General features: G+C 37.8%; 1 protein-coding gene across 1 annotated transcript; it reads right to left on the reverse strand.

Moving 5' to 3' along the window:
• Window positions 1–241: 241 nt before the first annotated feature.
• LOC100730054 (olfactory receptor 52A1-like) lies at window positions 242–2208 on the reverse strand. Its single transcript, XM_003465373.3, has 2 exons — window positions 1212–2208; window positions 242–333 (listed from the first exon to the last, which is right to left on the reverse strand). Exons 1-2 carry the CDS (start codon window positions 2206–2208, stop codon window positions 242–244), a joined length of 1089 nt encoding a protein of 362 aa, XP_003465421.3.
• Between the last annotated feature and the right edge of the window lie 23506 nt (window positions 2209–25714).

Here is a 25714-nt window from a genome sequence, read left to right on the forward strand (position 1 = left end):
GTTAAGAACTAGTTGGATAATCAGAAACTGAAGTTTCTTTAAGTAAAAGGAAATGCAAATTAAATTCAAGAAATTAAAAAGGAATATAGATTAGAAGTGAATTTTATTAGAAAAAATGCCCATTCTTCCTCCAAATACTATTTATGTAAACGTGGGCATCATTTTAGAAATGTCTTTAAGTTCCAGCATGATGATTTAGAATCCCAAGTATAAACCATGCAGACTCCAAACTAGCATAATCTCAAAAAAATAATATAATCCTCTCGATGAGCATGAATATTTGACAGATCACTGCTGGGATCCATGATTCAGAAGAAAAATCTGGGCCACATGCTTATGAATTACCATTACTACTCTTTATTTCTTAAGGTATAAACAAACTACTCACAGCTTTATATATATATACTTACATAGAAAGCAGCAGAATAAGATTGTAAGTTACACATAGTAATTTCTAATACATGTAAGAGAAATGTTATAATTAACCAAAACACATATCCTAACTTACTGAAGTTATAGATACATCTGCAAGTATTCCTTTAAACCAATGAATTTTAAATTAAATTTAGTAATAATATTTACCTAAACCCTTAAGTATTTGTAAGTATGTTACCATGTATCTCAGTACTTCATGAAATAGATCAGAATTCATAAATAACACTGACCTTAGTTTTATTTATTTTTTTGTTTAATTTAATTTAATTATTTATTTTATTGGTACTAGAATTCGAACTCACAACTGCCTGCTTGCAAGGCAGGTGCTTATGCCATTGAGCTAAAGCCCCAGCCCCTGACTTTAGTTTAAATTAAACAAGTTTTAAAATATAGAAAAAATGAGATGCAGAAAAATAAGTGATTATAAATAATTCATAAATGAAAATATACATAGTCCAAAGTTAGTTAAAAAATTAATACAGAATGTTTTAAAATGATATGTAAAAATATTGTAAATCAATTGAAAAGAAAGTAAAGAGAAAATAAAGAATTCTGACTCATTAAGTATTGAGACTAGTCTTTTTATATCCATTGGGCAACAAATTTGGAAATAAATGTTCTCATGTTCCACAGTGATGACTCAAAATAGCACAGCACATAGCTTCCATACTGTCACAGTCCTTAAAAATAATATTGTCTTCTATTTGGCCAAGAGCATTCAATAGATCACTGCTGGGACCCATGACCCAAAAGAAAAATCTGGGCCACACGCTTACGAATTACCATATTTTTTACCCCATACACAATAGGGTTGAGAGCAGGTGGCAGCAGGAGGTAGATGGTAGACAGAAGAATGTGCGTTGAGGGACCAACATTTCCAAAACGGTGGCTAAAGAAGGAAAAGAAAGCAAGAATGTAAAATTCAAGAAAAACAAAAATATGAGCTGTGCACGTGTTAAATGCTTTGAGCCTTGCTTCCTTCTGGTGGAGACGAAAAACAGCCTGAAGAATCAGGGCATAAGATATGAGGATAAAAATCATGTCAAATCCCAGAATGCTGAATCCCACAAAAAGACCGCATATCTTGTTGACTCTGACGTCTTCTGCAGCCAGCTTGACCACAGCCATGTGCTCACAGTAGCAGTGGGCGATGCGCACAGAGTGGAACACATGCAGCCTTTTGATGAGAATGGGAAGTAGTCCAACCAGTAGGACAGTTCTGATCACCACTACTCCCATCATACGCCCCAGGATGGAAGGTGTGAGGATGGACGTGTGTCTCAGAGGGTCACAGATGGCAATGTAGCGGTCAAAGGCCATAGCCAACAGAATGCCAGACTCCATTCCTTGCAAGGCATGGATAAAGAACAGCTGGACGAGGCAAGCATCAAACACCATGGAACAAGATTGAAACCAGAAGATGGCAAACATCTTGGGAGCAATGGCTGCACAGAGTCCTATGTCAGTGGCTGCTAACACAGCCAGGAAGATGTACATAGGCTGGTGCAAGCTGTGTTCTACAGGGATGATGATCAATAAAATGATGTTTCCAAGAAGTGCCACTAGACACATCCCAATTAAAGGGAACCCAATCCAAAACTGAATGTGTTCTAGTCCAGGAATGCCAATCAAGTTTACAATTCTGGGGTTCAAATAGGACATGTTCCAGGGTTTTATAGAGGTTGATAATCTGTCCTCCTGTAGGTGATTCTGAGTCCTGCAGAAAACAATATGGATGGTAAGTGAAGTGCTCTGATTTCGTAGAAACATCATTGCCACGCAATTACTAGCTTTTTAATTTTTGGCATTATATATTGAGGAAAAAATTCAATGCTTCTTGGCACTTGGGCCTGTTTACAGTGATATTCTACAGTACTTTACATTAGAACAGATACCAACAGTCTTGAAACTCCTTTTACAAACATAGAGTAACAGACCAAAATCTAAAAATCTGAGTATTTCTGATTTAAATCGCTTTAAAGACACCAAGAGCAGTGATGTTTTTCAAGGTTCCTTATTATAAGCAATTCGGGCAGATAAAATTAATAATCAGTCAGAAAGTAATTGTCTCATCAAAGAAGTCACCACAAAAAATAGACCTCAAGACTGTGGCTGCAGGCACAGGGTGGAGACACAATGGACAGTCTTGCATGCCTCCCTGAAGAATACATTGTCACTCGGGATTGTACAGCAATTACTACACTTGGCCCATAGAAGCATCAGATGCCCGGATGACTGACCAGAGCATCTGGCCCATTCCTACCCAAAAATGCTTTTGTTCTTTCCGTGTACCTTTGCTGCCTGACTCATTTTCCTGTTGGAACCATACAGGCTAGTTGGCTATGCAGTACTTACAGTTCTATAAATTGGTTGTAATTTGAACTATCCTGTAGCCAGGATGTAAGTTTGTTGCATAAATTACCCCTAACAAAAGGCCTCAGTGACCCTTATTTAGGACCCCTCTTAGAAATGCAGGAGCTATTCGTCTTATCCTTATTTCCAATAAAAGTCTTCCAATTTCTTTTTTTGGTTAATGAATTCATTCCTTGATGATATAAGACCGTGAGCTCAGTACATTTGACATCTAATAAATCAGGTATTATATTTCCTATATCACCCTAAGCTCTTTGGATCAATGTGCTTAAAAATCTTCCATTAGGTGTTTGTCTTCTGTCCACTTCTAAAAATCAATCCCATTTTGATACATTTAGAAATTGTCCTGTGAGCCTTGTCCCAGAAGTAATCTTGTTTCAGTCACCCTGTGTTAATTATACATGAATTTCTATAAGACACTTCACTATTAATTGTCCCTTGGCTATTGGCATCTATTATCAAGTGGAACTTCATGGCAGAGAATTTTAGTCATCTTGAGCACATTCATTCCCAAATTGAAATATTGAATAATTTCGTGCATCAATGGATGCCATTAAAAAAAATGAAGAAGAAAATATCCTTCCAGATACAGTCAGGGGAATTTGAAATATGAATTTAGAGTTAGTGTATTTGAAAGATGACTGCCATGGGACATTTATTTAGTGGAATAGAAGATGTGCAAAAGAAAAAAAATGCTTTTGAAGATTTAAGTACATTAAGAATATTAAGATAATAAATTCAGAAAAAATAAGCAATTTAAAACAAAAATATGTACAATCAAAATCAAGAACTACCTAGTTGGTTGTGGATGAGATGACATATAGAGGTCAAATCAACTCAGGTAGTGAAAAAATAAGCAAAAGATAAGCATGTACAACAGACAAAAATCTATTTAGACTACAGCACACTGATAAGAATGATAGCTAGCCAGCAAGTTTGCAAAGAGGAATTTTTCAGTCCCTGTGAGTACTGAGATTATGGTAAAGCCTTGAGGATATGGAAAAAGAGTCTAGGCAGCAAATGTGACTATCTAAACAATGTCTTCTTCCAGTTCATTCACTTCCTGTAGGTTTTCCCAGAGCAAATGTGTTGTACTTAAAATCATGTATACAGTTGAAATTTCAAGAGAAAAGTTTCTCTATATTACAGAAGATTTTTAGATTTAGGCGAGGAGGTTATAAGATAACAAAGTGACTATACACATCTTTTAGAGAAGATGAGTAGAATTCATTTGTGTGTGCATCTTATAACAAGTTTTGATTCTGTCTTATAAATACCTACAAAAAAAAAAATGTCCTGGAGTTCAACTGTTAAGGGTAAGAACTCTTCCCTTCTCAGTGGAAACCCTCTAGAGTTTAGATATGCTATGCAATTGTGTAGTAATTTAGTTTATTTATTATAAGTAGGTAGTTAGAGAAGTCTTAGGTAGGATGAGATGAATGAGTTATGCAAGCTTAAAAATGAAATAACCCAACCAGGTTAAAAAACAACTCCGATAGGTAAGCCAAATTTAGTGACACGAGGCTTAAAATGAGAATGTAGTGATAAAGACTCTTCCCTCCAAGAAGAAAACTATAGTCTAAAATATGGCAAATTAGCCTTTAACACCTCTTCCTGTACCCAGAATTGGCTAGAATATGTATGCAAGATAATTAGTTTTCTTTTGGAACTCTTTTAAAATTGAACTCCCTTTCTGAGCTCTGCATATACATATATGATCAAAATCAGCCAAGACCGTGTATTGGACTTTATTCCTCTCTTTGTGGGTTAGAGGTTTTTCTAATTATTTCTAATAAACACTGTCCTAAACTCTTTTTTTCTCAACTTTAATCTTCAATTTCAGAGATAAATAGGTTGTACAAAATTAATTATTTCAAGAACTGTGTCAGTGGAATTTGTGTGTGTGTGTACTTGTTTGTGTGTAACTGTGTGTTACAAAAGCCTAAAAGTCAATGGATCAATAAAGTGCCTGAGCTGAGGCACCTTGGAAGGCGTCATTATCTTATTTATGCAAAAGTCTCCACATTTTCTTTTTTAAATAACTTTATATAATATTATAATTCGTTATAGCTTAAATCCTGAAAACACTTTAAATATAATGACTGACTACATTCCCTTTAGACAGAGACAAATTCATTCAAGAAAGATTTATCTCCTTTTAGTTTCAATTTTATAAATCACTCCATAGGATTTAGAACTATTTTGAATTTTAATCCAATAGTGTTGCTTCATATATAAACACTGACCCTAAATTCTGTAATAAAGAGGTTTCCTATGTTGTGGGGAAGAAAAAACAAACAAATCAAACCACACAAACCTGGGGAGGAAAAAATTAACAAACCAAACAAAAACAAAAACAAAGCAAAGCAAAGCAAAGCAAAACAAAACAAAACACCATTTGAATAGCAGTGGAAATCTGCCTTTCTTTCAGAGGAAAATTTGTTGGAAATGTCAGTTGAGTGTCAGGTTACAGTTGACATGAAGTACCTTTTTCAGAATCTAAAAAATTTTGTTTCACAATACTTATATAAGAAAAAAAGGTGAAATATTTTATTAACCTTATAATAACAATAATGAGCAAACTGTGGCAAAACCACCCCTGAATATGAATTAAGCAATAAATATTGTTGTAAGGAAAAAAAAAATGTTGATACTTACATGTGGTATCTGGGTTATGTGGTGGTAAAATTGGAGAAGTAGATGAACAATACTGATTAAAATGATAGTCCAGAAATGACAGATGCTGAAAGAAAAAAGATACCTCTTAAGCTAAAATAGACCTTTGTAATTGCCTTATTTTCTAAAGGCATTAACGGATAATATACTCACCCCACGCCATTGAATGATAATACTTTTATCAAATCAGTTGTCTGGTGTTCAGCAAGATTTAAAATTAAGTATCAAAGACCAAAAGATTTCCGGGTCCCTACTGCTTAATACCAGCTTACCATTTATGAAATTACAACCTTCCCAGAGTCTACTTGTCTGCAAATTAAAGACACTTACCTCACCATAATCACACTGTTTATGAAAGAGTTTCAGAAAAACTAACATATTCAATATACTGTAGTTCATGAATAGACTGGCATGGTAGTTTTTGAAAGTTTAGTATTTTTCTCAAAGCAGAAACATGATGTGCAACGGAAAGGAGTGGGAAAAAATAAAACCACTGGACATCAAAAATAGAAATGAAAAAGATCCACAAGCAGAGGAAAGTTCTAGAACCAAAGAACTTCCTCCATCATCTTGTGGAACTTCTTCCAGGAAGTCATCAAATGATTAGAATTGAGAGAAAAGACATCCTGTTTATAGATTTTTTTTTAATAAAAAGGAAAATTGCTCACAAAAAATACAACAATTCTGCTTAACTTTAGCAGGATTCAGTAATTTTTTGTTGAATTTACTTTCTTGACTTTTGTTTCTATAAAGGAAGTATGTGTGTGTGCTTGTGTGTTTGTGTGTGTGTATTTGTGTGTTATGGAAAGTTGAAAGTAAATGGATCATTAAACCTAATGACCTTTGCTATGAACTTGACGACTTTAGCTTTCTTAAAAGATACAAATTACTATCATGGAATAGGTGTTTTTATCCCTACTGACCAAGCAGGAAAGGAATAAAGGCAAGCATGATCATGCATGATTTCTAAATAAAGAAAGAGGGGAAAAGAAAGAATGAGCTGTTGAATAAACTATCAGACACTAAATCTTTTTAACACATACGATTTTGTCTTTTCCGTACTATCTACCCAAACTACCCAAACACTTGCAACATTTATGGAGAAAACAAGAGTACATTACTTCTACATTATCTTTTTCATTATGAAAAATCAAGGAACATTAATTAGAATTCCTTTCATTATAATCTACAAAGCTTGAATGAAGATTTGCCTATATCATTGGTTACTTGGCAAGCAGAAATGCAAGGATATATTAGCTAATTATGTATAGACATATTTGAAATTTAATTAATTTCAACCCCTTAATTTTTGCACTGAGCTAAACATGTAGCAGCTTGTTTTTTGTTTCTTGGTTTGGCTTGTTATTGTTGTGTTTTGTTTTGGTTGCTGTTGCTATTGCTGTGTGTTGAGATGTTCTCTCATCATGTAGTTTGGGCTTGAACTTAAGGCTTAAGTCCTTGAACTTAAGATTTAGCCCAGGCTAGTCTAGAACTCATGGCAATTTTTCTGTCTCAGTCTTCAGAGTGCTGGCATTACAGGCAGGTGCCACATGCCTTACTTTTTTTTTTTTTTTTTTTTTTTTTTTTTTTTTTTTTTTTAATTTGAAGCTGTGTGTCACTAGTATGATCAATTCACTGAGTTTCCCAGGCTGGGCTTGAAGCCATGAGGATCACATAGGGTTGAGATTAAAGGTGTGAGGCACCATGCCTGGCTCCCTTATCTTTTTACAAATAGTAATGAAAAGCACATCAGAAAAAATAGGCAAAGAAGCCATTGAGAAAAACAAGATTTAAGACCGCTATTCTATTTTTTTTTTCCTAAAATACCTATCATCTCTCCTTGCTAGCAATTTTACACTCACAGATTTACCTGGGGAAGAGAGGACTGGTCTGGCACATGAGGAGGTTGACTATTTCAATTTGTTTTCACTCAGATTCTAACATTAAACAGACAGAGCCCAACATATGCTCACGTTACTACCACTCCTGTCTTTATAGCTCGGGTTGAACTCAACTCATTATCACTACCTTCTGATGTCTCTGGAGCATCATTATCCTGAATCCCAGGTGACATTTTTTTTTAAACAGGAACAGACTGGTCTCAGAGCTAGAACTAGGATAAGAAAGATTTCTAATTTTTAGAAGAAAGAAATTTCCTCCAAACAAGAACCATTTTACATTCTGAGCAAGGTCTTGCTGAGCTCAGTGGGAATAAGAATAAATAAATGTGAGTGGTGGAGATTTTTCTCAGATATAAATATCAGAAATAAGTATCTTTTCAACCTTTTGTCATCTGGCTAAGAATGGAAGTAAAATAGTAGAAAGAGAATGATTCTAATAAATACATTAGTGTTTCACAACTGCATAATAAATGTAATCCATGTTTCTAAAAATTTTGTGGTAAATTTGATGCTTCTTAAAGAAGTGTAAAGTATAGGAAACGAGCCTCCCTCACCCCCCAAAAACATTAGTGTTCCTGACATAGAAAAGGTAGGCTTGCAAGGGATGGGACATGAACTGAAGTCATGATAAGCCTTATAACAGAAGGACCGGATGCGTCTATCAAAATTGACAATGTTTCTATGTTTGCCCAACTGTCCACATTTTTCAGGTACTCCCATTTAAAATATATTCACATACAAACTTTGGAAGTCTGGACTATCTCTTCTTAAATAAAATTTGACTAAACCTATCAATAATAGAATTACATTATAGAATCAGAGAGCACCAAAGCTGTCCCCCACTGCTTGGCTCTGACCGTCCACTGACTCTGCACTCTGCTATTCTGTGCCACAGAGCCACAGAAGAAACCTAATTGCAGATGAGGCCAATGTTAAGAAAAGAATGTCCAGGGAAAATGTGCTGACCTGGCCTACAGCTTCAGGGATTCTCGGGTCACCAATGCATAGTGAGTGGGTGAGAGACAGCTACTAGAAAGAGGAAGGGAGATGCTAGGTATTGACAAAAAGCTTCTAAGAAGTTTAAACAGGTTGACAAGGACTCAAGTACCACCCTAGGTAGTGAGGAATCAGGACTGGAGAGAGATGACATTAAGTCCAGCAGTCTGCTTTGCCCCCTCACATGGTCTACATTCAGCAGAGTTCAGATAGTAAATTGCTTTCCTCATCTACTAACATGTGCAAGGCCTTGTCTCTTCTTGGAAGATGAGAACAGTCTGGAGTAAGTGAACAAAGGGGACTCGGTACCAGAAAGGCTCCACACAAATGCACAGGCACTGAAGGTGGAAAGAAGTGCTGACTTGCTGAATACCAAGACTGTAGATCCTGGAAATGAATCACTCATTCAAAAATGCAGAGAAAGTTCTCATTGCATGAGTATATCAATATCACTACTGTATATAAAGGTTGGGCTGATCCCAGAGCCTCAGTATCTTTTCGATGCCCCCAGTGTCTCACCCCCCTGAACCTAGGCCTTTTTACCAGCAGATCTGAGCCCAGTAAAATGGACCAGAAAAGCGTATCCCAGGATTAAGAATTTGGAAATACTTGATCTTCTGTCACAGAGCAAGCCCTTTCTGAACGATATTAAAAGTGACAATAAATTAATTTAAAGAAGAAAGAAAGAAAAGGAAAAAGAAAAATATATTTATACACAACATAAGTACAATAGTTATACAGCCAATGTTTCTTAGTTCATTGAGCAGAAAGGTTTGTGTTAATATTGTTTGGACAAGATATCAGGCCTCTATTTTGTACTCTGAAAAACTACTACAAAGAACATTAAACAATGTATTAAGTATTGTAACTTTCCTAGTAACCTGTTTTGAAGCTCTGCTATATTTTTTATCTTAAAGTAAAAATATGATTTTCTAGAAGAGAGCAATGAAAATAAATACTTCCTCTAAAACTTCTCAAATGGAAAAGCAGATATTTTTCATATGGGAAAATCACCGGAATAAGAGATTCATATAAATACTAGTGTTGCTCATAGTATTAATATTGCATAATAAATGTTACCCTGTTTCCAAAAAGTTTAGGTTTATTTACTTATTTTTTATGATGCCATGGACTGAACCACAAGTGCTCTCCTCGTAGTAGACAATCTTACTTCCACTGAGTAGGATCCTACCTGCCAATTTTACTTCTGAATGAAATTTAAATGCATTGTTTTCAGGGACAAGTTTTCTCAAACTCATCAGGTTTTTCTTAGACCACTACCATTAGTGCTTAGATTACCAAAATTTACTTGACTCAGAGAGAAGAGGATAAAATACTTTCAAGTATTATCTATGGTCTTCTTGATTGCAATTTCTTTATTTCTTCTCAATTTCTTCAGAAATTTATTAGTAAGGCTCTTCAAAGTGCACAGCTTCATTATTGTGATTATTCTACTCCCTGGTCTCTTATCATCATACCCATGTCCTCTTCTCCTACAGGTGTGTTATATCAGCAGGGAGTTCCCTCATGGAATAATCACAATAATGAAGCTGTGCACTTTGCAGGGCCTTATTAACCAGTTCAAGAGCTTTGCGATCTTCTGCTGTTATTTGGCGGGATGAACTTGGGTCAGAATCTCCAGCTAATAAGGAAAACAATGGGTGGAGGTCTTGAGTAGTTAACTTTAGAGACGGCCGGATCCAATTAATTTCACCTAAGAGTTTTTGAAAATCATGTAACATACACAAGTGAGAAGTATTAACAGACAATTGTTGAGGAGAAAAATGCTGTGGATATAAGTGAAAACCTAGATAAGAATAAGGAGGTGAAGTTTGGACCTTCTCAGGTGTCATGACCAGCCCATTATTTGTTAAATCCTGATGAAGAGAGGTATATACTTGCAAACGCATCTCAGAATCTTGATGGGCAATTAAAATATCATCCATATAATGAATAATGGCAAATTTAGATCTGGTATTGGCAATGGCTGCATGTACCAACTTTTAACACAAGGTGGGGCTATTAGCCATTCCTTGAGGTAACACAATCCACTCATATCTTTCCATAGGTGAGGACAAATTACAGGAAGGAATACTAAAAGAAAACCTCTTGCAATCCTCGGGGTGGAGAGGCATAGTATAAAAACAATCTTTCAAATCAAGAACAATATGATGATGTGACAGAGGTATTGCCATAGGTGATCCAAGTCCAGGCTGAAGAACCCCCATAGGAAACATAGTATCATTAACTTTTCTAACGTCTTGTAATAACCTCCCTTTTTCTGATTTCTTTTTTATCACAACTATAGGCGAATTCCAGGGGGAGGAGGAAGGTAGGATATGACCACAGACTAACTGTTCCTGCACTAATTGCCTGGCAGCTTGGAGTTTAGCCTCAGGCATGGGCCACTGATCTACCCATACCAGTGTATCAGATTTCCAATTAATTTTATCAGCATGGATAGCAGGATGATCAGTGGCCACTAATAAAAACCCAAGCCCTGTTTATTAACCTTTTGTGGGATGGATAAAGGATCTTTGATACCTTGATTATTTTTTTCTCATGCCTGCAAATGGCAATTGGCCCATTTACAACATTTGTTTGGTTACAGTGGGACTTGGACTCTACAAGTATACTCCCATTTGGCTTAGTATGTCTTGTCCCCACAAATTTAGGGAAGATTAGGTAAAACATATGGTTGGAATTCTCCAGTATGTCCCTCTAAATCAGCCCAAGATAATATAGAAGAGGATTTAAAAGGAGTGGAGGCTTGCCCGATTCCTTGGAGAATGGCAGGGGCAGGATCCAAGGGCCATGATGAAAGCCAATCTTGTCTTATAACAGAAACATCAGCCCCTGTTTCCATTATTCCAAGAAAGGTTTTTCCCTGTATTTTTAGTAAGCATTCTGGCCTTTTATCTTGTATTTGTCAAATAAGAAAAGCATCAGAGGAGCCAAACCCTTCGGTGCCTCGTTTTTTCCTAAGCATCTTTTGTTTTCCTTGAATAAGGGGCAACAATAATAACTGTGCTACACAGGTACCTGGAGGTATATTAATGACTACTGTATCAGTTTTAGCCATAACTTTAATTTCTCCCTCATAATCTTGATCTGTCACTCCAGGAAGTAATATAAGTGCTTTTAAAGTAAACCCACTTCTCCCTAGTAAAAGCCCCCAAGTGTTTGGAGGGAATGGGTCATAAATACCAATAGGTATCAACTGGACTACTAGCTGTGGGGTTAATATGATGTGGGTGGTGGAACTGAGGCCCAATTCTGCGCTTCCTGGAGTTGCTCTGGAGAGGTGTGAAATGGATTGTTTCTGGGTTGAATTGCCCTGAAGATTTGTTGTCGGGCCTGCCAGCCCCTCTTGCAGTTTCCCTGCTGGGGGGGGGGGTAGTAAATTGCCTTCCTTATCTCTTTTAGAATAACATTCATTAGCCCAGTGATCTCCTCACTTACAGCATGGATATAACACTGGGGCTTTCGGCTTTTTATCAATTTTAATCTTATTATTTGCATTATTATCATCTTTTGGAGAATCAGAGCATTGTTTGGCAATATGCCCCACTTTTCCACAATTATAACAACTTCCTGGAGGGCCAGGGGCATGTTTTTTGCATTTGTTATGTTGTATTGCCAAACATTCTTGCAGGGTTTGTCCCTTCAAAGCAGCTGCCATAGACAATCCTTGAATATATCCTGCTCCTATGTCTGCACAAAGTCTGATGTAATCATTTAAGGTGCCCCGTCCCTTCTAGGGTCAAAGAGCTGCTTGGCAGACTGCATTGGCATTCTCAAAGGCCAATTCTTTTACTAACATATTGCTGGTTTCTTGATCATTTATTAGTCATCCTGCAGCCTGAAGGAGGCTGAAAGGTTTTGGCCCAGACAGGACACTGTAGCCAGGAAAGCCACAATGGGAAGCAGGAAGCCCCATCTCCCCTGCCCCTAGGAAGTTACTTGTGACGCCATCTTCCCGCCCCTGGGAATTTACATATGGCGCCAAACCTAGGACCAATGGGCTACCTGTGTATCCCTAATGCCCACCTTAGGTTCCTTCCCAAACTGAGGCTATTTACAGGCCCCCACGCCACGTGTCCGATGGAGAGATTGCCGGACGCCAGCGGTGGGGGTGCTGATCATCTCTCTCCGTGTTCTCAGAATAAAGGCCGCTTTTTATTTTATATTTCTCATCTTTTGTTAATATTTTTCATCTTTTGGAAATAACTCTATCATTTGGTGCCGTGACTCGATCGGCAGGTAACTGACTCTTGGGCCACACACGCTCAGCTGAGTCTCCTAGCCAATAACCAGATAACATCCTGGATTAATCCTGAGCTTTTTCCTCTCCCAAGACATTCCTGTCACCAGCCGCCTGCACTCCTCATCGGCCAGACTGATTTCAGGTGAGCACTCCCCGGGGAACTTTTCGCCCTGGGCAGCCCCAGTGGAATGATCTCCCCGTCTGCGTGGGTCTGTGCATTTTAACGTCCTTAGGACCGCCCAGGGCAGGGTTCTTTCTGGGCAAACCTGCGTCCACAAAATCTCTCATGTTCTTTGGGTTCGGATAGCCCAAAGCAGAGATTTTTGGGACCGCCCACACTGAAAGAATGCCTCACTTCCCTTAAAGCCTTGCGCTTTCACGGGCAAAACTGTTACTGACCCCACATAGACTCCATTCGTAAATGTCTCAGTGACGACTGGAATTTACGAGTTTTTGGAACCTTAGCCGCCGCGTGGTACCACAAATGAGTGATGACTTGTTCTGGACCTCCGGTTTTTTTTCTTGCCTGAATCAGTCATGGGGAACGTATTTTCTAACTCCCAAAAGACGCCTTTGCAATGCCTAATTTCCAATTTATGTACTCTAAAAATTAAAGGTACCATAAAAACTAAACAACTAACTTTTTACTGCCAGGAGGTCTGGCCAACCTACCCGCTTATCGGCAAGCCTTGGCCCAAAAAAGGAACATTTGACCCCTGCATTCTCAGGAACTTGTATGATTTTTGTCAAGCTGGCAACAAGTTATTAGAACTCCCTTATGTCCAAGCCTTTCTTATTCTGAGAACACGCCCATCTCTCATTAAGTCTTGTGCTCCCGCTGAGATACTTTTAGCTAACTCTACCGCGCTGCAAACTTTTCCATCCTACCCTCCGGTGTTTTCACAGCCACCGCCTGCCTACCACCAAACTCTTTCCCTGCCGTTACCTCCCGCCGGACCGCTCTCTCCTCCCCCTATGCCTGATTCTCTCAGCAGCTCTAATCCCTCTCTGTTGCAGATACCTCCCACTGTGTGATTGTCTCCCTCTCCAATTTCCAGGACCCATAACTCTCCCAGCAGCTCTAATCCCTCTGTGTCGCAGTTATCTCCCGATGTTCCATCCTCTCCCCCTCCTTCTCCTGGGACCCATAACTCTCCCAGTGGCTCTGATCCCACTGTTAGTGCTTCCTCACAGTCTCCGACTTCTCCTGAGAATTCTCTATCCCCTACAGCATTCTCACCACCCGCCCACCATACTAGGTCTCGGTCGCAATGTCCTTCCAGCAGGCCGCGTGATTGTTCCAGCTTGTGCTGGGAACAGTCGCCATGTTGCAACCCTCTGCCACGTGGCATGGCGCCACCATGTTCAGGAGGGCCACATGGAGACAGGGCGCCGCCATGTTTCGGGTCATGTGACAGGGCGCCGCCATGTTTCCAGGACCCTCACTGTCAACAGGCGTCTCCTTGTGGCTCCTCTTGTGAACTACAACAGCCACCCTGTTACAGTGCACATGATGCTTCATTGTGCTGCCCACAGCAGTCCTCTCACTGCAAGGCACACAGTGAGACTCCATCTGCTCATGTTTCCCAGGGTGACCGGCAGCAGCTCTGTAGCTGCTCTATAGATGATTGCTCACATGCGCCTACCGGAAGGATGGCTGCTCAATGGCCCCCTGCTCCGGAATCTCCTCAGGCTCTGCTACTGCTTCGGGAGCAAGCTGGCCCCAAGGAGCTTGTTAACATCCATGTGCCTTTTTCCCTTTCTGATCTATCCCAGACTGTCCATAAATTAGGTAGCTTTTCTGTTGACCCACAGAATTATATCAGGCAATTTGAATTTATTACTAATTGTTATGATTTACATTTTAAGGATGTTTATGGGATTCTAAATACCTCTCTCATCTCACAAGAATGGAATCAGCTGTGGCAAGCAGTTCAAGAAAAAGCTGATCACAGATATGAGGTAAACACCGCTGATAATGATTCTGGGCCCATAGCTGTGCCAGAGCAGGTCAAGCGTACTAACTATAACAAACTTTTAAAACAGGTCCAGGAAGCTAATCAAAACCCAGCTGTGTTCCTAAATTGGCTTTCTAATCCTCGAGCCCTGCAAGCAGTTCCAGCTTTGCACACTGCATTGGGCTGCCTCCCAGCCCCTCCCCCATGTGCTGACACAGCCCTTCCCTCCCCCATGCGCCGTCATCACCGCTGCTACCTTACACGTTTCCGGGGACAGTAAGAGCCCGCCCCTGCATGCTACATCCCAGCGCTTGCCCCACCCACTTGGCGTGCTCTGCCGGAGCACCGCGAAACAGCAGCTCAGCGGCTCTGCTCAGGCATGCTTTTTTTACAATTTGGCTCCGCTCAAAAGATGCTTTTTTATTACAATCCTCAAACCATTTAATCAAGGTTATTGGCCACCTGATAATTTTACCAGCCTTGTTTATCAATCAAAGCCTTCACCAATCTCCTGTTTAACAACTAAGGTTATAAATTCCTTTTTGCTGGGAACCACTAGCTCTATTTCAAGACAAGGGTTTTCTTCAAAGTTTTATTTTATTTGTCTTGGTTCATACTACTGCAAATAACAACTTTAAAAGTAAATGTGTTCAGAATTTGACAGTATTAGATCAGTTTTTGATAGATTTATTCGTAAGATTGCTAAACCTTTACTGCAAAACGTTTCCATTAAAGCCTTGTTTGGCAGACTAAAGCTTTGTTAATTCTACGTTCACCCTATAAAAAGAGTGATATGCCATCCAGATAAAGCCTGCTCTCTAATCCAAAATGCCAATATTAAATTCCTGCATACTTACTTAATTCTACTATAGTCCAAATCCCAAACAAAAAGGCAAAACTTGACCTTCAAACCTTAGAGAGATCTTAATATGGTTTTTCATATTTTTAACACTTGTGACACTTGGAGTTCTGAGACAGGTAAACCTACACAAGGTGGAGCTGCCTGGCCCCTCCATGGACCACACTCAAATGCAGCAGAAGACATTGGGCAACAAAAATGCCCCATCCTGGCATTCTTTGAGACCTTACTCCAGGGCTACTGGACTGTCCTAGCCACCAGAGAGTGGGTAAGTCATCCTAAGTTCTAGCCCTGACAGGAAATGTCAACACTGCCAGATTTGTCACCGACAGAAAATCGCTGCTGAAGACTGAGAAGACTCAGGGCCAGCAGCCCCCTTTGTGGGTGTCCATCTCAGATTCCAAGTCGCACTGAAGTCTCAGGTAAGACATTCTCTATATTTGTGGACATAGGGGCCATATATACAGAGTTCTTCCTGAGTATTCAGGTTGCTATATTAAATCAATCTCTATGACATGGTATTGATGGTCAACCTATGCCATTTACAAACAGGGCCTATTTTGTGCAGGTCCCAGTCTTCTCACTTGGTTAATACTTATTCAGGATACATAAAAGCCTTTCTCATACTTGCTAAAGTTCTGTTACAGCAAATCATTCCAAGGACTACAACCAGGTTACAGCGACCCATGCCTAAATCAAAGTTGCTAGACTGCCATTCTGGTTTCACATCACTCAGGCTAAGAGGTGCCCTCCCAGCCCTAAATCTGATCATTCTGAGTGGTCACCTCATCTTCTGTCGCCTACCCGTCTCCGTCTCACAAAGGCCTCCAAGCCACAGTTAATGGGCTAAGTCATGTTTTGTTATCCATTTTGGTTCCTAATTTCTTACATTCTATTAATGATCATTTTTACAGCAGGACTCTTTAACAGTATTGCCTACAGACTCGAACATCATGCATACCAGAGACAAGCCTTACCAACCTACCGTCTTAACTTTTATGCTTTCAGATGGGGGAGTAATCACCTCTCATAACTCCACTCCTCCTAACCCCACGTTTAATTTTCAGAATTGTGCCTTACTGTGGAACATGTCTTAATCAAAGGCACCTTTCCCTCTACCTCACCTGGGTCCTTAATATGACAGTGCCATGTCTCCTCATAACATCTTGTCTCTTTGTTTTTCCAGTCTGACATACGTGCATTCACCAGTGAAGTTGTCCTGGCCAAAACACCTGGCACCAGCATCTACCTGGGCATCAACCTTCATCCCGTCAACTCCCCTAGACTCCAGTACAGCGCCCTTTGCCAGCAGGAAGTAGTTAAAGAGAGAAATCTTCACCTCTTTTCATAATAATAATCATAACACGGGATATGAAAGGTTTTGGCCCAGACAAGACACTGTAGCCAGGAAAGCCACAACCGGAAGCAGGAAGCCCCATCTCCCCTGCCCCTAGGAAGTTACCTGTGACGTCATCTTCCCACCCCTGGGAATTTACATATGGCACCAAACCTAGGACCAATGGGCTACCTGTGTATCCCTAATGCCTGCCTTAGGTTCCACCCCAAACCGAGGCTATTTACAGGCCCCCACGCCACGTGTCCGATGGAGAGATTGCCGGACGCCAGCGGTGGGGGTGCCGATCATCTCTCTCCGTGTTATCAGAATAAAGGCCGCTTTTTATTTTATATTTCTCATCTTTTGTTAATATTTTTCATCTTTTGGAAATAACTCTATCAGAGGCGAGAGACAAAGCCCTGGAATGGCTCATCAGGGGCCTTGTTTAATCTTGCCTAACTCTGCCTTCTTTGATCCTGATTAGGGCAATTTTTTCCATGCTGCTAACGCGGCCCACCAGATCAAATCATAGGCATAGCCTGGGTAATTTAATTGAGCACCCAGGGCCGCAAAAGCTCCTTTCCCTTGAAGATGATCCATAGAAATTCCATTAGCAATAGCTTGATCATCTAATGCATATCCCATGGTAGTCTCTTCATATTCTGATAGCCAAAGAAGATAATCTCCCCCATTCAGTATAGCCTTAGCTAAAAGCTTCCAATCTTGAGGCGTCAAAGCCTGGCTCACCACTGATTCAAGAATAGACATAGTAAAAGGAGCAGTAGCTCCGTGTTGTGTGGCTGCCATTTTTAATTTTTAATTGTTTTAAAAGGAAGCCCCTTATGTTCATTGTATGATTGTCCTTGTGGAGTAACTCTCCTTACTACTGGGTAAACTTGAAATCCCTCTAAATTTTCACCTTGCTTTCTAGCTTCTTGAAGTGCACGTTGTAAGGGGGACATCGCTAAAGGTGCAACAGGAAGTATAGGCACAGGTGGGAGAAATAAAGGCATTGGTCTAAATCCTACTCAAGCAACAAGAGGTGTAATAGAAGTTTCATATGGATCAAACAAAGGCCTTGCCAATGAAGAAGTACTACAACTTTTATGCTGTTGATCCCTTAAATTAGCCTCAGATAACTTTTGAACCTGCTTAGCCATATCAGACAATTCTTTTTTAAATGTTTCAATCAAGTTTTCTAGGCCCTCCGTTGGTTCTTTACATTGTGGGTTTGGCTGATCATGAAGCATGAAAGCCCCATGTTGATGTTCATATTGAGAGGCTTCATGCTCTAACTCTTCCCATTCTTTTGGACCTAATTCTTCATTTGAATCTGAATCAGTTTCTCTATCAGGGTTACTGACTTGTAAATCATCAGGCCTATTGTTTATTTTGTTAGTCCTAGGGAGGTCAGGCTGCTCTTAACAGGGTGGGTCAGAGAGTGGTGGCAGAGCTGAGAGGGGGGCATAAGGAGGATGCCACATTCTCTGAGGATTCGGTTTTTCTTGTAAAACTTTCTCGAGTTCTTTTTTCCCATTTACTAGATTCAGAGTCCCCTTTTAAACAGTTCTTAATTAAAGTCCAAATTGGAAACACATCCACAGGAACCTTCTCAGGACACCAAGCACAATAATAATCTTTAATCTTTTCTCCTACTGTCTTCCAAGTCTCAACATTAACCGTTCCCTGTTTGGGAAACCAGGGGCAAACCTGATGCACAAAATCAACCAACTGATGAATTTGGAGCTTAGCTACAGGAATGCCCCTACTCTTTAACAAAGAGGAAATAACTTGTTCAAAAAGTTCCAGTTCTTATGACAGGGAGTTACCCATTCTCAATCCCTGCGTATATGCCACTCCCTGCTACTTTCACTTTTCACTTATCCAGGTCCTTAGTAGCAGCGATCTTCTCGGAACTCGGGATTCTCCTTCCACTAGAAAAACGCTCCGAATGCTTATATTCCAAGCCCCACGTTCGGGCGCCGGGTGCCAGGTGCCGCGGCCAGCCTGGGGAAGGAGTCAGGTGAGAGACTGAAGACACAGGGATACCAGTTGCTCAGGAGGCAAAAGGCGATTTATTGAAGGACTACAGAGTTTTTATAATGTTTCAAAACAAAGAGCAGTACAAGTCACTTCGGGACACTTTCTTGTGCATGCAGCAAAGGTAAACATGTTCTTGGGCCCATGAGAAACTTCTTTTGTTTATGTTATGAAGCTATTCCCAGGTTAATATCAGTGTGATGCTTTGTCTAGAAGGCTGAGGTTACTGCAGGATGAAGAACTGGTCCTGGTCGAGGACCAGCTTCAGTGTGTGGTTTTCCACACCTGTTCACTGCCGGATCCCTGGTTTCTGCTCCCAACACCGGATCAACTCTGGGCTATTACAAGAAGAAATTATATGCAATCATTTTATGTGGTGCTAAGTATACAAGGTTTAAGTTTATGTGAAAGTAGTGGGAGATCACAAAGCATATAAAATTTCAAAACAATTATGCTAAACATTGTCATCCTGCATTTACAAATGTGGAATACAATATATATTCATAATCAATGTCATATTATTGCATATTTCATCACAAAAAGATATGACTGTAAAATACTAATTGGCTTCAAATTTTGTTAAGGGCTACTCCTCTTCTGCATTTTTATCACAGGTTTTTACTTTCTGAAGTTAACAAGTACACCTGTTCTGGTTTTAAATAACTGAGTTCTAAATTTCTCTCAAAGCACTCACTGCGTTTTTTCCAACCCTCTCAAATCTTTTTATATTCACATATGTTATATGCTCCTGTCAGTTGTATAACTTGCTGCACACTTTTTGGCCAAAATAATTTATTCTTTATGAGCTTCAATTTCTCTCTGGTTTCTGAATAACATTAGAAAATTACAGGAATGAAATCTTTCTCAGGAAGACCATCTACACATGAACATACTTTCCTGTGTCCTTGTTGCCTTTAACAGATATGCTGAACTTGCACTTTTATCACATTGAAATGCATGCAAACATGTCCTTTTAAATGTTCAACACATTTTTATCTTGTTTCCTAAAATATGAATACAGTGGAGGCAATATTTCAATTCTTTTATGTTGCAGAATTGTAAAAACTGAAATTTAATACTTTGCCTTTGCTTCTTGTCTCCTTTTAAATCTTCAGATACTACTACTTAACATACTACTACTTAACATAGACTGATATAGTAGATAGATACATAAATATATAGATACATAGATTCTTTATTATATGTACATATGTATGTTCTTAAGCTTCTTTTAATCAGAAAATTTTAATACAGGTGTAAAATTATATCCATGTATTTTAACTTAATTCCATAGTTAAAAATCATCAAAATTATACACTTTTTTAAATTATAAACTTTTTAAAAATTGAACATCTCTTGTCGAGAATATTAATTTTTCCTTGTTATTTACATGGATGGGATATTTATGCCCTTAATTCAAAATACCATTATTGGTAAGTGTGTTTTTCTATATACATAGGATAGTAATTTTAGAAGGTATGTATGCGTAACAGAGATTTATCACCTGAAAAGAATTGATGTGTACAATAGAGTGCTGTTGCTATGTGTTGTCACAATTTTTCACATAGATCATTAGGATTTAGTCGCCTTTCCTTGCTGAAACGGTTCACATTGATTTTTAAATTCTCATTTCCTTCTCTCAAGCCACTGACAATGATCATTCTATTTTTGGATCTGTTAGTCTACTTTAGACACCTCATAAAAGCAAAATCACATTCCATTTGTCTTTCTGGGACTGCTTTGCTTTACAACATAGTAAAGATTCACTCACATTGTTACACACTGGACAATTCTCTTCCTTTATAGTGTTGAAAAATGTGCCAATGCACGCATATGTCATGTTTCATCAGTTCACCTGCTGGTGAACTTTTAGGTTGTTTGACTTTTAGCTTGAATGTCTTTAATGGTCCGAAAGATTGCTAGGATTTCAATTATGTATTCTCTTCCAATCCTATTTTCAGTGTTTTTAGATAAATATCTACAAACAGGATTGCTGGGTCATATGAGAACACCTTACAATTTTTCATAATTAGCTATGCCATATTCATTCTGACCATTAGCATACAGGGCTTTCCCTTTCTTCACATTTTGAATTCCGTTGTTATATTTTATTAAAAAACAGTCTTCTAAAAGGTTGATATATTTGAGGTCATTGGCATTTTCCTGAAAATTAGTAATATAGTGGGCTATTTCATATATCCATTGGCTTTATGTATGTCTCAAATAGTAATTGTTTTGGCCCATTTTAAACCAAAACATTAGACTTTTCTTTTAATATAAATTACAAGAAAGCACTACATACTTTAGAAGTTACTGTTTCTAAAATAAATTTCTTCTCTACTTTTCTTGTCATATAGGATGCCTTTTCCCTTCTTTCACTCTTTTGCTTTGTGAACATTTTTTTCAATTTGATGTGGACCCATGCCCAGTTTTTTGTATCTTTCATGTGATTTTCATGTTACCTTTAATATGTCTATATATTTTTAAGTAATTTTGAGTCAATCCATTATTCTTTCCTAAGTGTTAAATCAGCTTACTATTCATTATTTCATAAAAGTTATTTAGCTTATAATTTTTTGTTTAATCTATACTTTGCCAATGCCACTTACTCCTTTTGCCTAGGTTAAGACACTCATGAAGAATATTGTAAAATGTAGCCCCTGAAGCAACATGCATTATGACAAGTTAATGAGCTGCATGCCCTTACATTGCTCCAATATGTGCTCATGCGTGACCAAGTAGAATTTAAAATTTCTCAAATATTTTCATTTTTAAAATCTTTTGTCCCACTTACGATATACACAGTGAACATCAACATACTAAAATAAATTTAACTGGTCAATTTGCAAATATATATGATTTTTAGAAACTTTTTTTTTTTGGTCTTTTTCATTTTTATCGATACCGGGGATTGAACTCACGACTGCCTGCTTGCAAAGCAGGTGCTTATGCCGCTGAGCTAAACCTCCAGCCCCAGATCCTCTGAAACTTTTGATGCAACATTTATAAAAGTATTTGGGAATAGTTTCAGGCCAGCTAACTTTGGAAAACATATCAGTAAGTAATTAATGAAAAGCTTTTATGCATTATCTTCAAAATACATAGATGAATTTATTTTTTCCTAATGGCAAATTGTACAAGGCAAAGATTCTAATAGAAACACTGAGGAGTTAAATGGAATATGTAGATTTTGATAGTGTCATAGTGTCAGATAATTTTGGAACTTAATTCATTTTCTAACTTTTTTCAATTTTTATTAAAACTGACTGGTACTAGAAAACTTGCATGCATAATATGCTGTAAAGATATTTTTTTTAATAACTACAAAGATAGACTGAGCATAGTTAAATTACAAAGCCACTCACTAACTTATGTAATGTATACCACAATGAGGAACAGAAATTCAATATTCATGTGTGTTATAACCTGTTGTGTTGACTTCTAAGCACTGAACAAATTTATTCAAACATATTAATGACAAAACCGTGGAAATATCATTAGGGTATGATGTATTAAAATCAGCTTGTGGAAAAGTTTCTACTTAAAACAGTAGAAATTTGAGTATGGGTATAGAAATGTTTAGATAAGAGAAGGAATATTAATTACATTTTTCCAGATCACACTGAAATATGCTTTTCTTTCACTGTGCTGCTCCTATTGTGTCTTCCTCATCCGTGCTTGAACTCCAGTGTATGTGTTTCTGTCAGGTCCTAAACACCCTGGAAAAATTGTTGTTAATCTCAAATAATTTATAGCATTACCCTTTTTAAATATTTTCCAGCTAATGTTTGCTTTGCACTGTAGTTGGAACTTGGGGATCAGAAGTGAAACAAGCCCTTTTCATTGCAGTGTTTGGAGCATTGCATGTTTGGTAATAAACTACCAGGCTTTAATAGACACAACTGAGCTACTCTGCAAACCTGCAGATTAAGCTCAGTGTCACCAAACTGTTCTTAGAAGAAAGCTTGAGAGAGTAGCATCCTATTAGAGCATTTTTTTAAAATTTTATTTAAAAGGAAAAAGAGAAAAAAGAAAACAAAACAAAGCGGTGTAAGGGTACAAGTAATACAGAACTACAAAATAAATAAATAAATAAAACAGTAAGAAATCACCAGTTAATAGATTACACATTATCATCTTAGAGATAGTTGCTCAAGTCACAGTATCAAAGCATACAAAGTGAACATTCAGACAGAGAGACTGCAAACAGTGGTGTTCAATGCGTTTCTAACTCTGACTTTACATAATAGCTGGGAAAGTGTGCAGACAATGCATGTTCTCAGTCCTGACCTGGCGATTCTGGATCTTTAAGTAGAAAAGAGTAAATAACTCATACATCTACAAAGCAACTGAGTTAACTTGATTCAACAGTTTAATCAATTTGAACCTATGGTGTACACGAACAATTATTAGTTGAAATATGTTAAATAATACAAGCATGGTCAATGAAGCAAAGCAGAGTTCAATAGCTCCTAATCATGAGTGTTTAGTATGGCTCCTCCATTAAACACCCAAGCAGATTCTCATTTGTCATATCCTGTTCTGTACTAGGAAAAGCTTGGTGTTTGCAGTGTTTATTCTTTCCCAAGAGTTACACGTGGGAAAAACTTGCCTCACTGTCTTTTAATCTTTACTCACTTAAAAAATGTAGTCAGTCGTAGCTCTCAAATGTAATACATTAAAATATCATGACTTGTATATAGCAAATATAAAAATAACAGTTGGCCAATATAGTTTTCCTCAGGATTTTTATCTGTAATTATATAATCTTAGAATGGAAAAGATATGAAAAAGTTTAATACTGTTAAATTCAGCAAAATTTAGTTTTTCCTTTGTAGGCTACAGATGTTCAGAAATTCTTAGCTATTCTCCAGTTTCCAAACTAAAGAATTTTTTGAATTTATAACTGTTGTGGGAAACTATGAAATGATCTTTTAAAACTTAATCTTGCCCCATTCATAGCAAGAAGAGTAAGTAAAGTGACGAAAGTCTTTTGAGTTGACTAAATTATGATGGTATGGGATGGAGACAAGCAACAGATAAATAAATTAATAACATCAGAAGAGGAACTGCATTGTGGTGGTCATACATGCTCAGAATCAGTAATTCAGAGGCAAGATTAGATGAATAAATTTTTTCTTCATATAATTGATTACAAACTCATTTTGTGATTGTGATAAAGAATGAAATCTAAAATTTGGATGTAAGACAGGTGCTGTGAAAATGGAAATTTCATTTCTTTGAAGCCTACACTATTTTATAAACTTCACTTACTTAATGATTTTTTCATAAATATCATTAAATGATGTAACATTAAGGTTTAATTCACAATTATATTGAATGTGGACAATATATTAGAAGGGAAGCATAAAAAATAAATTTTTGTGAAATAAATGCTGAACTACTTGAATTTTTATACACACTTATATTGTTATTGCAGTATATGTATTCTTTTCTAAATAAGAAATAAAGAACTTTATGAAATGATCTTAGATAAAATATTGCTTAAATACCTCAGTTAGAAAATTTGTAATTTTGTAAAATGATGTGTTTGTGATTTCAACAAAACTTAGGGAATTTAAGGATTCTCAATCTGGTACTTAGTATCACTGTGTTCAGTAAAGGCTGTGTTATAAAATACTCATTTTGAGAGTTAACTTGCAAAAAGAAAACTACTCAGAGTTAAAGTTTTGCATGAAAGATGTGATTTGATGACGTTTAAGAAAAGGCAGGGGAGTGTGGATTGAAATTTAATCTATGACTAGTGTGTAACAGAGGCAGAGAGATGACATGTTGGTGAAGGAGGCCTATAGCTCCTGCGTGAGGATGGGTAGAAGGACTAACTTCCATGATGGACAGCACAGTCGGCCTGTGCTTCTGTTACTGTGTCCATTATTATTGATAGCAATTAAATGCCTATTTGAAGATAGCTACTGTCTACAATTTTAATGGAGCCAAAACAAAGAAAGAATCAGTGTTTGAGGAGATGTGATGGATAGTTTCATTGCCCTTATCTAACCATTATAGACATATACATATGTTGACATGCAAAATTTAATCTAATAAATACATGTTATTGTTATGTTAATTAAAGTTTTATATTTACACATGCATATATTTAATCAGCATAAAATCTGCATATATATATATATATATATATATATATATATATATATATACATTTGAGTAAAATGAGCAAAAATGAGCAAAGTGACCTGGATGACAAGTAAATACTTTGAGAAAAAAATCAACATTACAAAGATATTTACACACACAAAGACACACACCCCACTTATACATGAATTAAAGAATATAATTGACTAAAAATTACTGTAGTACACACCTGAGTCTGAGTAAATTGCTACCTTGAGTCACCTTGCTGTCCATGTCTATTTAGCTTTTCTTTCTTCTTTCTTGTCTTTTATCTCTCCCTCAATTCAATCCTGGATTAAATGGTCACAATATAATGCTTCCTGTTTAAGTTACTCTTTCCTGGTCCCAGAGCCAGAGCACTAGACTGACACCTTGAGTACCTCTTCAAAACAGTTCAGCGTTCACCTCCTCTGTCTTAAGTGGGAGGTGTGCAATCTAACACTGGCCCTTAAAAGGGGTTTACTCACAGAGGTGCTCCCTGGGGAGCAGATAGTCACAGGCACTGATCTTATGCTTCACAAATATGGAGAGCAAGGTGGTTGGTGACAAAAGTAAATGCACTAATTCTTGATTCCCACCTTGTGCTAATCGTGCACTGGATTAATGAGAAATGTTGGCCTCCAGTGCCTTACCTTCAAGGAAACTCTAGCACTAGTTTCCTTCTCTTGGGCCAACATAGAAGTGTAAGTGACAAAGAATCTGGGATGATTCTTACACTAT

Source organism: Cavia porcellus, unplaced genomic scaffold (genome assembly GCF_034190915.1).
Source record: "Cavia porcellus strain 051 isolate PalLab524CR breed Dunkin Hartley unplaced genomic scaffold, mCavPor4.1 scaffold_9, whole genome shotgun sequence".
Taxonomy (NCBI): domain Eukaryota; kingdom Metazoa; phylum Chordata; class Mammalia; order Rodentia; family Caviidae; genus Cavia; species Cavia porcellus.